At 37.7% G+C, this 13,824-nt stretch overlaps 1 protein-coding gene across 1 annotated transcript in view; it reads right to left on the bottom strand.

The window, feature by feature from the left end:
* The window catches only part of kif14 (kinesin family member 14), a 24,379-nt gene continuing 10,555 nt past the window's right edge, over positions 1-13,824 (bottom strand). Inside the window, exons 17-29 of the mRNA XM_015373098.1 lie at positions 13,390-13,536; positions 12,760-12,892; positions 12,406-12,499; positions 12,058-12,196; positions 11,473-11,579; positions 10,476-10,573; positions 9,137-9,370; positions 8,837-9,024; positions 8,241-8,393; positions 5,630-5,752; positions 5,427-5,501; positions 2,278-2,425; positions 1-1,221 (exon numbers count right to left, since the gene is read on the bottom strand). Of these exons, the coding sequence (XP_015228584.1) occupies positions 848-1,221; positions 2,278-2,425; positions 5,427-5,501; positions 5,630-5,752; positions 8,241-8,393; positions 8,837-9,024; positions 9,137-9,370; positions 10,476-10,573; positions 11,473-11,579; positions 12,058-12,196; positions 12,406-12,499; positions 12,760-12,892; positions 13,390-13,536 (2,013 nt within the window). The 3' untranslated portion in view covers positions 1-847. The remainder of the gene's footprint in view (positions 1,222-2,277; positions 2,426-5,426; positions 5,502-5,629; positions 5,753-8,240; positions 8,394-8,836; positions 9,025-9,136; positions 9,371-10,475; positions 10,574-11,472; positions 11,580-12,057; positions 12,197-12,405; positions 12,500-12,759; positions 12,893-13,389; positions 13,537-13,824) is intronic.

Genomic DNA, 13,824 nt, shown 5'->3' with positions numbered 1-13,824 from the left:
GATAAGCTGGTTTAATGAATGGAATTTAATAAAAAAATACAAATACCAAACATATTACAAAAGTCCAAGTGAACAGATAATACAGGCTTGTATACGTTTTTCAGTAGCTGAAAACCACAGCCAAGAGCACTGCATGCGAGTGTAAACATTTTAAATTTGAAAAGAATATCTTAGTGATACATAACAGTAAAAATCTTTTCCTTTACCAGCAATGTACTGATAGATCTACATCCCTGTGAAATCAGGCCATATCACTCTTTGCAGTTGTGTAGGTGGCTGCGTTATTTTCTAAGGCAATAAAAAGAACAGAAACACAGAATATACAAATACTGGCTGAGTGCAAATTGCTTGATATTGTAATGCAAAAAAAAAAAACTGGAGAAAACAACAAATACTACATTAATATTGTACCTTAAAAGGAAAGAAATATATAGAAGAGTGTTATGAGCAAGTTTTCTTCCTGATCAGCAAACCCGATCAGCTCTAATATAGACATATTTTACACTCTCAGGAGTGAAGTTTTAGCCTTAGCTTATAAATAAATACACTGGAACAGAAGTTTCCCTCATACCAAGAAGAGAAATCAAAGAATTCAACACTTTATCTTTTCACCAATTCTAAAGCAACAGAATTTAGTTTTTAAATATTTCAAAGGTTGTGAAAACTTTCCTGCAAATGGTGAATGTTACAAACAAATTACTTATTTAGTTTTTTTTTACAAAGACTGTTTCCTGTACCATCATGAAATCCATAATTTTAGTAGGATAAATCTTGATTTTTCTTCTGGTAAAAATGTATGTATACAATAAAATTTCAAACATATGATAAAAACACAACAAAACAGAGTTTACACCCAGTGCAAGCTGCTACTGCAAGTCACATCAGGAGCGACAGAGTACACGATCTTACTAACTACTTTATTTCTAACAGCACTGTATGTTTTAGCTCTCTCTTTGGTGGAGGAGTCATTTTCTACATTCTTGTCCGAACCAGATGAACTTCTGCTGTCGCTTTCCTGGTGGCTCCACAAGGAGGCGGATAAGGACTGCAGGGCGCAGTGGAGATCATCTCGTGCAGACATGATGGTCTGAAGGAAGGGGAGCTGCAGAGACGGAGCGTCTGCTTCCTCCTTGGACAGACCAATGATCAGCTGATCAACAGCCTTGGTGGAGGAGGAGATCAGCTCCCTGCAGCCGCTGAGGTCAGAGCTTCTATCGTTACCTGGACAAAGAGAAGTCAGACATATTTTTTATTCTTTTTTTTTTTTTTCAAATGCATATCTCAGTGGGAGAAATAGCATCAGATTGCAACTTCAATTAAATGTAGTTGTTTTGTAGCGTTAAATAACCTGATATGAGTATCGCATCAAGCAATTTAACTAAAGTAGTAAAACAGGCAGCCTCGAGGACAAAAACTTCAAATGGGTGATAGTATTACATGGTTAACTAACCATGTATGTGAGAGTTAGGAGAAACTTAAAATGTGGAAAAGATTTATCTTCAAAGTGTTACGTTACTTCCAGAGGATATCTACTTCAAATTCAAATCTAAATAAGTAATTTTTTCTTAAAATAAGTGCATTTTTTTCTTGAATTGAGGAGGGTGAGACACTTTGCCAATGGAACAAGACAATTTACATTTTAAATAAGAAAAAACAATTGCATTGTCTTATTTCAAGTTCATATTATATAATTATTTTATTTTAATAGAAAAAAAAATAATATAATTGGCAAATCATCTTATTTATCTGCTCAAATTAAGGTTAAATACACGTAATTTAAGAAATTTGTACTTATTTCTAGATCACTTGTGTAGTATGAAAGGAGGCAGGACTATGTCATGAGAGGTTCCTATGACTGCAGTGATCCACTTGGATTCAGAATTACGCAACTCAAATGTTTTTGCGTTTTTTATTTTTATTTTTTTTTCACAAATTAACAGAATTGGTTGGACAATTTGATCAAAAAAGAAGTACTGCAGTTTGCATAGAGACCCTGAGATGTCTGAAAGCCTTTCAAGTCACCAACTCTCCCGCAAATAAACACTGTTGTTAGATGAACGGTATTCCATCCCTTCATTTCCAGACCAGAAGAGGCAACGCCAAAGCATATGGATGCAATTCTAGCCACATGTGTTGATCTAACATCTCAGTAAAACACTGTCAGCTTTTCCCTTTAAATCATGACTTCTCTGAGCGTTCCCTTGATGAGTTAGTCCCTCTGTTTGAAGAGGAAAAAATAAATAAAATCCTGAGCAATGGGCATTTTCCAAGAGTCACCTCTCAGGGCTGCAGACAAACAGGAATGCATCTGTTGGATGGCCTGGGTAAGCTGGAATAGTTTCACTGACGTCGTTCTCAGTTTCTGCAAATGAGCGAGTAAGGCAGCCTCTTCTTGCTCCCCCTGCAACTTCTCCAAGTCTTGCTCCTGTTTGCAAACAGAGAAACACACAAAGCGGAAAATAAAGATTATGATGTAGGGATGGACAATCAATCAATATCAATATATATTGTCAAATATTTCTATTCAATATGGCATCTGAAAATGTTTTCTGTATTTTTTTTTTGTTTTCTGTATAACAGCTGTGCAGCTGTAAGCTTCGTTGCAAAGCTCCAATAGGGTACATTCTAGCTACAAAATGAGCGCCCATAATTATGTGACCAAATGTCCCCGTTTTGAATGACCTGTACGGCAGTTGTCAATACATATGTCTCCCACTTTAGCATCCAATGAATGAAAGAGATTGCTGCATGCAGACGGAGTAGGAAGCGTGTTGCTTGTAAAGCAATAGCTGGTAACGCAGCTTTAAGTTACAGAGTAGAAGAGCTGAATGCAGCCTTTAAATGGGAGGTGACCGACGACAGGGAACATTATGGGACGTGTGNAATGCATGCAAGCCCAGGTGAAAAAACAATGGCTGGGTTTTGTTTTTACTGAAGATAAGAAGTGCATAATAAATAAAATGAAACAAAACATCATAATTCCAGACTAAAGTGTATGACAGAGCGAGGGAGAGAAATCTTAGCAGGATAATTCAAAGCAGGGTTTCTTAACCCTGGTCCTCAGGGCCCACTGTCCTTCATGTTTTAAATGCATCTCTACTCAAGAACACCTGATTTAAATGATCGCATTACCTCCTTGGCAGCCGCAAAAAAGCATCAAGAGCCTGTTAATCACCTTTTCATTCATTTCAGGTGTGTGGAGGCAGAGCAAAAACCCCCCCCTAAAATATGTAGGACAGTAGGCCCTGAGGTCCAGGGTTAAGAAACTCTGATTTAAAGAAAAAGAACATCACTCACTGCCTTCAGGGCCGACAAGGGTTTATAAAAGGGATCTTTTTGAGGATTAATTGGAGACCTTAGGTCTGTATTTTCAGAGCTAGTTATGAGTTATTAGTTGTTTTTTTTAATTTATTGTAGTGATTTTTTAACACAGTCTTAGTTTTAGTCTTTTTTGAACATATCAAAAGTCAAAAATGAAACAATGAAGAAGATGATAAAAAAAAGAGGTGAGAAGCCATGGACTGAGGAATATGAGGAGGGAGAGAGGAATGCCTGGTTAAAGGTGCATTTCATCTGTTGAGCTTGAAAAAACAAAATAATTGTAGAAGTTTTGTTTTTTTTTAAACATTTTATATTGAAGGAGTTTAATGGATTTGACAAATTTCAGAAGGTTTTACAAGCTTCTGTTGTGGGCTTTCTATGGAACAATACTGAGGCTTTTATATTAATCAGATTGATATCAGAATTATGTTATACTGACCAAAATTACAAAATATATCCTAGTATAAGTTTTGGTCATATCGTCTAGCCCTAATGTAATGCAACAACAAAAATGAGAAGAAAAGTAGAAGGCAAGTCTTTGTACTCAAGCTTAGTGAAAAATATGAATCTGGGGGGGAAAAAAAGGCATGGAAACTTACAGACTTTAACTTAAATGGACTTTGATAGTTTTTTCCCCCAATTTAATAAAGCATTACTTTGTTAGTTTAAACTAATTACAAACTAGATGCTTAAAATTTAGAATAAAACAGTTTAAAACATGTAAAGCTGAGTGCAAAAGTGAGAAAGCCCTTAACCATTCAATAAATAAAATATGCAGTAAGTTTTATTAACAAAAATAAATAAGATGACCTTGCGCTGCTGATAAATGTCATAGGATTTTTTTTATTACCCTCTCAAACTAAGCTTTTTTTAAATTGCTATAAGCAACAGAATGCTTAAAATATTGACAACATTATCTGCCTTAAAGTCTGATTTCTACGGAGCCCCTAAAGGGACATGGAGGAAAAAATTAACTTTGCGAGATCCCGCAATACTTTTACGAGATCTCGCAAAATGTTTTGCCATGTCAGTGAACCGGAAGTAAAACAAACACAACAGTGGAGGTGCAAAGTGTACTGCTATGGGAGGATAATACGCCCATGTGTCAGCTACAACCATGGAGGATGATTTGGAGAGGTTCTTAATTTCTAGAGAAGTCCAAAAACACGACATTACACGAATGAAGAGAGACAAGGTCAGTATGCAATCCTACGGAGCCCCTAAAGGGACACGGAGGGAAAAAATAAACTATTGCGACATCTCGCAAAAAAATTTACTTTCGTGAGGTCCCGCAATGGTTTTGCGAAATCTCGCAATAGTATTGCGGGATCTCGCAAAAGTATTGCAGGATCTCGCAAAAGTTCTTTTTTTCCCCTCCATGTCCCTTTAGGGGCTCCGTAGATTTCATATTCGTTTAATAGCAAACCGTATGCAGGATATTGTTGCTTTCCTGTGGTGGAGCAAATCCTGTCTACAAAAAAGGGGGCAATGAAAGAAGACCTCTGTTGCTTTAAACAAATATAAGCCGTCTGTTTCAGGCTGTATACACAATAAAAAGTGTATAGATAACAAGTTGAAGTGAAAAAGTCTGACTTCATACATGCAGCTGGATCTCTATCCAAGTTACCCATAAGCAGAGCGCTGTGCTTCTTACATGTTCAAAAGAAGTCCTGACAGAGGTCATAAGTCCACTTTATTTGGCTACAGTGACATCAAGGAGGCAAATGCAGCACAGTACAAGTGTCCATTACTGGTTCAACAAAACCATCAGGTAGTTTGTGTTGCTAAGATAACTTTAAAGCCTGTTGGCTGTGACTTACACCACTTCATTCAACACATTTATCACATGAACGACTGTGGAGGGATGAACGTGTAGAGATAAGCTCAGAGAGCGTTGAGCTTTACAGTAGCAATAAAGGCTGAGTGGCATCTTTAACAGGGCTGTCGTGGGAGTGGGTGTTAATCTGTTTCATTTTAAACTTGTGTCAAGGCAGATGGATTGTTTCAGCTCACATGGCAATGTTTTTTGTTTTTTTCTAAAAGCAGCTGCCTGCAGTGTTTTAGGATGATCAATATAAGCCGGCTCTTGTTTTCCAGATACTCACCGACATATGGCACTGAATGTAGCTCTGCAGGGAGCGAGACATATCAAGAGTTTTAGATTTTAGGCTTTGGAGGATCTGTAGGGAAAAATGAAAGGCATCAAAGGTAAAAACGTTGATTATTATTTTCTTATATTAGCAATGACAACCCTTTTTTTTTTTTTTTTTTTTTTTTTTTTATTATAAATGAATATCTGATGTCTTACTGGGTTTTTGGGGTATGCCAGCTGAGCATCTCTGAGCATTTCTCTGGTAATTGCAAGGCTCTCTTCCAGAAGAGAGTGCACACCCTTACTGGTTCCCATCATCAAACAGCTTAAGAGTGATGGCTGAAATATAGAACATTAGAAGATTAAACATGAATATGGATGGTTACAAAGGCTACCAGGCATTGAAGAAGATAGTAAATAAGCTAAAGCTACAACAAATATTAGTTATAATTTGGTGTAAAGTCTCAAGGAAAAAGTGATTGTATTAGTATTGTAAAACTCTTAAGCTTGGCCAAAATGTCAAAGTGATATTGGATAGAATAAATGAATTAAAACCTCTATGTTGAACCATTAAAGGGTTCTAATTAATATCAGTTTCAGTCTTAAAACAGTCTTTGGCCTGAAACATTCCTGTTCTGGTGAATCAACCAACTTGGGAGCTTTAATTGGTATGTCCTTTTTAGGGCTGAAACAATTAATCAAATTAATTGTGATTAAATGGTTGCTGAAATAATCATCAACTAATTTAGTAATCAATTAATCGCTAACTAGAGTATAGAGAACCTTAAACATGTCTTTAGCCGACAGAGCAACCCACTAAAAGCAGTAATCATACCAACATTGTAAAAAATATCTGAATATTTTGCATTTAAAGGGGTCATAGAACGCAAAATTGAGTTTACATTGTCATAAATGAATAACGATAGTTCAGTAGGTGAAATGGACGTACAGATAAGTTCAAACCCCATCGACACCTCCTTTCTCTGCAAATCTCAATATTCTAAACTTCCACCATAAAACGTGCGAATCCAAACACGAAGCCCCGAGTAGACGTAAAACTCGGGGATGGTGCCTTATTTGGTTCTGGCCTGTATTTTTGTCACGCCCCGATATTGACATGCAGACCAGCCCGCTGGTTTACTGGCCCAAGGGAGGGGTATGAAGTGTCGACTGCTGGGCTGCTGACTGGACCGGACCTCAGCATGAGCCATAAGCCGCCCGTCCTCAGCCGAAGGAGGGGGGCTGGGGACCAGTAAGGCAGGCAGGGGAAACACGGGGCTGCTGGTGTCACCAGGTCGGGCGCCCCGTCCCCCGCCGGCTCCCTGACCCCTCTGCCGGGGTTCCCGGACCAGCCCCGGAGCTGACGCCTCGGTTCGAAAGCCCGGTGTGTTTCAACAACATTATGCACTGTAGTCGACCAAAACCCCGGACGATTTTGGAATTCCCCCCAGGCATTTTTTTTTTTTTTTTAGGTATGAAAAGTAGGACATGTCCTGGAAAAAGAGGACGCCTGGTCACCCTACCATATCAACAATTTGATGTTTCAGTAAGTGAGTGTTTGTTGCTATGATGTGTCTTTGCTCAGCAGCTTTGCTCTTGCAAACCAACCAATCAGAGCACAGCTCAGCTAAATATTTATGAGCATACCATAAAAGGAATAAAACCTGTCGTTTCATTCTAGGGCTTTTAACCAGGCTTGCATTAGGGCTGATAGAACAGCAAATACGCCATTTTCAGCCCAACCAATGTTATACACCCTATTCAGAGATCTTAAGGACCAGCACCAAATACCCTATAGAATCATTCTTTGACCCCTTTAATATAAACAAAAAGGTTTTCTCCAGTCAATATCCTCTATCCAAACCTCCTCAAGTGGATAAGGTTTAGTATCACCTGGTTTAATTTAGTAAAAAATCTTATTTTAGAAACCTGTGGTTATCTGATTATTAATCAATTAATCAAAGAAATTATCAACAGATTAGTGGATTTGCTAAATAATCGTTAGTTGCAGCCCTATCCATTTTATTATCTATGAAAATAATGAAATCATGGATATGAAATATGCTAGTTATTGCAAATAAAAATCGTAATAAGGTCGAAAACATTTTTTTTCGGGTTATTAGCCTGAAAGTTAAAGTTCAGGTACCAATGGGCCTTCAAAAGGAATAATGACGGGAATCCTCCTAATTAGTTTAAAAATGGATGAAGAAGAACAAAGTAAAAGCGTGAAAGTGTCCATAACTAAATCCAGATCATTTAGTCAGTGAGAATGGGCCAAAATTCCAGAAAAGTATTAAGTTACTTGTTAAAGGCTAACAGTACATTTAACTTAAATCATTCAGGCTAAAATGTGCCATACCAACCTTTAAGAAAATAGAAAACATTTCTTAAGTTTAAAGAATAATAAAAAAAAAACACTACAAATAATCTCTAAAAACAGATCTCTATGATTTTAATAGCATTTAGCACAAAGATGTGATGCTAGTCCAGACATAACATTTATTCTGTTTTTATATGTATTTTTTCAAAGTGTAAACATCTGGTTTGAACTATATTTCTACATACCAGGATATATTATTCATGCTGTTTAAAATGAAGCGAAATGTTTTATTGTTTAATTTTTTCTAAGACTTTATCAAGAAAACCAACAACCATGAACCTCTGATTATTTCTTCATGCAGACTGAAAACTCTCTCCAAAACAAATACATAAAAAAAAAAAATCTGCATTTATATCATTAAAACCCAGGTTGTATTTTCTTACTTGCTTTGTACAACGTCAAAGCTTGAACTTGTGATCATTTTCTGTGGTCCTGATTCCAGCTCACCTTGCCTGTGGCCTGATTGTAAAGCGGCGTGACACCGAGCGGCGTGCCTGTCACCACAGCGAGGTGGGCAAGCGCTTTTATCGCTGCATCCAAGCACTGGCTGCTTTTCCTCCGTGACTCCTTCACCATCAATGAGATCTCAGATTCACAACCCTGGATTTGGAAAAAACATTTTCTTTTTACGTCCAACATCAGGCTAGCATAAACAAACAGATGGAATTAAAATTAATCAAACAGTGAATCAATGGGAGTCAACACAACAGTTGATGAAGTCTGAAGGGTCAGTAAATAAATTAAAATGCTTCAAAATATTAAAAATCAGGGTTTAGGGGTAAAATAGTCTGTTTAGAAAGCAGGAGTTGTCAGGAATGTAGATTTCCTTTCCATTTATTCATGATCTGTGTGGAGCTCAAGGCTGAGAATTCCCTCTGCTTTGCCATTTCCATAGACGGAGCTCAAACAGCTCAGAGCAACGACCTGTCAGTCAGCTCAGCATTTTGATAAGCCGCTGCATGTTCATACTACACTTAATTGAAAACCATTTTATCAGCTTAGACTTCGTCTGAAAATAGTTTTATATAGCGGCATATATTTACCTGAATGAGCATTTGGAAGAATCCTCCCATTTTCTTGACTTGGCTTTTAAGTTCTTCAGCAATAGTGTAGAGCAAGCCAGAGGAGGGCTTAACACTGGCCAGCCAGTGCATGGTGACAAACACAGCAGTTTCTAACGCTGTAGTGGCCTTGATCAGCTCCGTCCTGGCGACCCCGTTGCACTCAAACACTTCACAACGATGAGAAATAATAAAAGTGTACAAAATACGAGTCAGCATCCATACTACTGTAATGAATACTTGTCTTTAAAGAAAAATAATAAAATAAAAGAAGTCAGTTACCGCTGTCCTGGCTGTCATCATCTAGGCCTTCATAAAGGTCAGATATGGTTTGGACAGCTGTGTATGCCACGTTCAGATCAGACATCAGTCGATCTGCCAGGGACTCCTCCGTTTCACTGCAGCTTCGCAGACAAGCCACTGACCGGCCTATTAGATCTTTGCATATGCTGGGAATAGCTGGTTCAGAGGTGCTTGAATGGTTGAAGGGAGGTTTGACTGCTCCACACATCAGCCCTGAAATGCAGATAGGAAGAAAATGTATGAGTATAGCCTGTGTTCATTCAAGGTTTTTGCAAGCTCTGTAAACTTATTTTAAGACAATATAAAACATTTAGAGATCACGATGTTGCAGTAAGGCCTAAATTAAACATGGAATATAGTCAATCCGTAGAATAGAATTTTGTTCGTCTAACTTCCTGTTGTTTTATACCCTAGCATGTAGGTTTACTGCTTTAAATAGCTAATAATAATTGAACTTTATTGATCTCACATTAGAAAAATTTACCTCTGCATTCAACCCATCCCCTTGGGGAGCAGTGGGCTGCCACCATGGGGCGCCCGAGGAGCAGTGTGGGGTTAAGGGTCTTACTGAGGGAATGGCAGACTGTGGGAGTGGGGTTCGAACTCAGAACTAGGGTTGTCAAAAGTATCGAAACTCAAAAAAGTATCGATACCAAAATGTTGTATCCGGATACAATACTCATTTTTAAAAGTATCGATACAGTGCTACCACCAGTGGCACTTAAGCAGTCATTCATCTAAAGTGCAGAATAGAGGAAAATGCACTTTCAGAACACTGTGATTGAATAATTCTACGCACTTTTCAGTTTCAGACTTTTTTTTTTTTTTAACAGGTGCAGCTTGCGTGGAAATTTTAGTATAATCCAAAGGGGGGCCCAGAAGAAAATCTTTGGGAACCACTGCTCTACACAATATAGAGTGATAGAGTGACTATCAGAGTTAAGCCAATTAAAACTATGGGATAGTTTGCTGTTCTCAACATTAAATAAATTATGAACAAATTTCAGATTTAACAAATTTGAAAATGTTTAAGATTTTTTGAACTTAAGTAGAAATGATTAAAAAAATAATAATAAAAAAAAAAGATTCCAGAACCCACAGAAAAATCACTCTGTTATTGCAAGAGCATTCATTTGAAATTCCTTACAAACTGGAAGTTTCAAAACACTTTTCCTTTTTACTAAACTACAATTTCTTTCATATTTGGTAAAAAAAAATAAAATAAAAAATAAAACAAAAACCCACACAGCTACTTCAATGAGCGCAAAGAACTATAAAACTACTGTTTTGGGTCAAGAAAGGTGGGGAAGCCTCCTACCGGCAGACTGGGAGGAGTTGGTGAGGCTCTGAATCGGATGGACCCGGATTTCATACAAACGTCCAGAGATTCTCTTGGTCTTCAGAAGGCTTCTGCTCCTAAACTCCCAACCAAACATAAGCTTTGTGAGTTCAAATACAACGTTCGTTTCCATTTATATAAAATATTGTGGGAAATGGCTTCAATTGCCATTTAAAATGCCTCTCCACCAATTACAAATAGGTGATATTTTATATTGTTTTATTTCTAGCAAGATACTTTTGCATTTTGTTTACCTTTAAATGTGAATAAAAGCAAAGTGGGAAACTCACAGAGAAATAGAGTGGGTAAGAAAACATTTACAGACTGACAGCAAATGGAGGGTAATCAAAATGTTGGTTAGTTTGTAAGAATTTTCTGTAAAGAGGGAGGGGGAAAAAAAGGAAATATAATGTCGAAGAAGTCAGGAAGAAAAAGCATGATGGAGCTACAGACTGTGAGAAATATTTTATTTATCTGGATCTGATGCAGAACTGGGCCCCAGCAGGCGTTATTGCCATGAATAACAACACTGTGGGGGAAAATGGTGAAATATTAGAGTTCCAGCAGGCTGTGTGGATATGAACATGTATGTTTATGAGGTGTGAAGTTTAAACAGGGGTTCCTTAATCCCACTCCCATTTTAAACATCCTGCTCTGGCCTGATGGAAAAGACACAGAATGGAATAAAAGAAGAGAACGAAAGAAAAGTCAAAAGGTTGTAGATTATACATAAACCATCAGATTCCCAGGTTTTCAATAATTAGATTGTCTGAGCACATATGTTTGCTTATTCATGCAAATCTGGTTTTAAACCACCACATGAAGGTGGATAGTAATGCTATGACCTCAGAGACAAGTGGTCTTTAACCTGCAAACAGGATTCATGCAACTGAAGAAGAAAGCAATTCCTGCACATATAAGGAAAAAAAAAAAGAACAGAGGGTCTGCTGGGTAAGAAGAGGGGCTGGATAATTACCTTCGGCGAGAAAAAGAGGAAGTGGAGGCAGAGGAGGCTGATATATCTTGTTCCCACTCATCATCAGGGTCATAAAACACATCGTCATCTTTAGAGGCGGAATCCCCCTGCCGAGAGTAAAGCAGTGCTGACAAGCTCAGTCTCACTTACTCAACTTAATGAGAAAAGCACTTCAAAGCGAGGCGGCTTCCCTCCGTCAGGCATAAAACAAGCCAATCTGGACTGTAAATAAGGTCAAATGGCAGGAAAACAGGTAATTACGTGTGCGGCGTCAGTCTCTGGTTATGCAGAATGAGGAATAGTGAAGCTGGTTGTCTGTTTTCCTCAACACACTGCATGTAATAACTTACACCTTTTAACATGTTTATTACAAAACATCCTTTAAATTCAAATCTGACACATTGAAGACCAGATAATCCCAAATAAAAGCTCTTAAAGAAGCAGAAGCAACCTGAGACAGCCAAAGAAAAGATTGCAATGCATGTCAACATCTTGGTGTAAGAGCGGAATCTGATAAAACAACTAAAAAATAAAATAAATGCTGGATACAATTACATCTAAAAGCTAAGCTCATGCAAGACCAACCTGCTCAATCTCTCTCATGGCAGCCATGTTGTTCTGGAACTTATCCAGGCTCCAGAAAGTAGAGATTCCCAGCTTTGTGTTTTGAACTCGCACTTGAAGCCCACCTTGCTGCATGTTCTCTGCCTCAGAGCTTTCATGTCTAAAACATAAGAAAAAGAAGAGATTGATGGCTGATATCAAAGAATTGTTCTCCTCTTTTCAAAATTGTGACTTGTTTCATTAAAACCGTAATCGGTCAGACAAAGTGTAAATAACATCTTATAATGCAAACAAAATCGAGAATTTTTTATCCCCTTTTTGAACAAATGTTGACCCTCCCTAAACCTTCCTAAACTCCGCCTCTCCCACCTGCTGAAGAGCGTATGTTTCTTCAGTTTAATGCTGATTTTATTGGCCTCCTCGATCATCAAGGACAGCTTCATGGCATCCCAGTGTGGAGGCGCTGTGATGCAGAAATAAAACATTAAGACAAGACACTTAGCATCTCAAAGCTTAGCATTCATAAAAGGAAGTTTTATGTCCCCAACCATCCACTTATATTTTAAAACATAAACGCTCTAATTACCCTTAAACAGAAAATATGATTTGATCTCTACCACCAGGACAAAATTGTGACAGTTTTGCATGAAATTCATGTTGAATGTTATGAAATTCTTAACTGCAGCACTTTTTCCTGACCAGCTGGAAGCGGTTCAAACTCACCACTCCTGGGAGTTTGTTTCTCCCTAAGTGCCCTTCTCTTCTGCATCTCCTCCAGCTCCTTGCTGATCTTTCTCTTCTCCGCCTCCAGGGCCTCCACAATCTTAGCTTGGCATACTCTCTGTTCCTCCATTGCCTTCAGTGAGTCACAACAGAAACAGCCATAACATTTAGCCCTAAGAAAGGCTATCATAGGACAAAAACAAAAAACACAAACCAAAAAACCCTAGTTGAAAAAATCTAGAGTAATAATTTTTTTTAATACCAAGTTTGAATTCTTACTCAGAAATTAAGGGAATAGGAGACTAACGATACTAAAGAATGTGCTTATTTGTGTAAAAACAAATGCATAATAAAGAAACTTGTCCTAAACTTAGGACAAATACAAAGGGTAATCTAATTAGGAGATATTTTTGATTATATTACTCCTTTAAAATAAATACAAAATAAAGCTTAATCTCCTCTCTGGTTCTTCATCCTCAAAGATTCATTAGCAGAACGAGAATGGGTATTTTTAATGGTTTTATGTTTTCTACAACACTGATGAATGGATAGAGCGGAAAGGGAAAGGTTAGGACAAGAAGAGAAATGATTCAATCCTGAAATACAAACAGTGTTTTTAGTTGCGCTGACCTGAGCTTCCATGTGGAGACGGAAACGTCTCCTCTGGGAGTCCACCTCCTTCTCCAACTCCAGCTTGGCCACCTTCAGCTCAGCCATCTGGGTAGCAACCCTTTGCTGATCCATTTCTTGCTGTCGCTTTCGCTCGTTTTCCTTGTTCTGATAATAATAATAATTTAAAGAAAAGGTGAAGTTGCATATTCCAGTTTGCAGACTTTATATTAAAATCTACTTTAAACAATCCTATTTATTTAAAAACATTTACATCAACATTTTAAAGTCCCAACTTCACAGAAAAAAGATGTTGACCTGTCCCCTTGTGGACAAAGTGAGTACTACACTTGATAATGTCCCTCATTTCAGAATCAGAAATACTTTAATAATCCCAGAGGGAAATTACTTTTGTTACACGCTCCAGTTACAGTTATATATATATATATATATATA

The sequence above is a fragment of the Cyprinodon variegatus genome, unplaced genomic scaffold (genome assembly GCF_000732505.1).
Source record: "Cyprinodon variegatus isolate N-32 unplaced genomic scaffold, C_variegatus-1.0 Scaffold80, whole genome shotgun sequence".
Lineage (NCBI taxonomy): Eukaryota > Metazoa > Chordata > Actinopteri > Cyprinodontiformes > Cyprinodontidae > Cyprinodon > Cyprinodon variegatus.
This window is presented reverse-complemented; position numbering and strand designations above follow the sequence as displayed.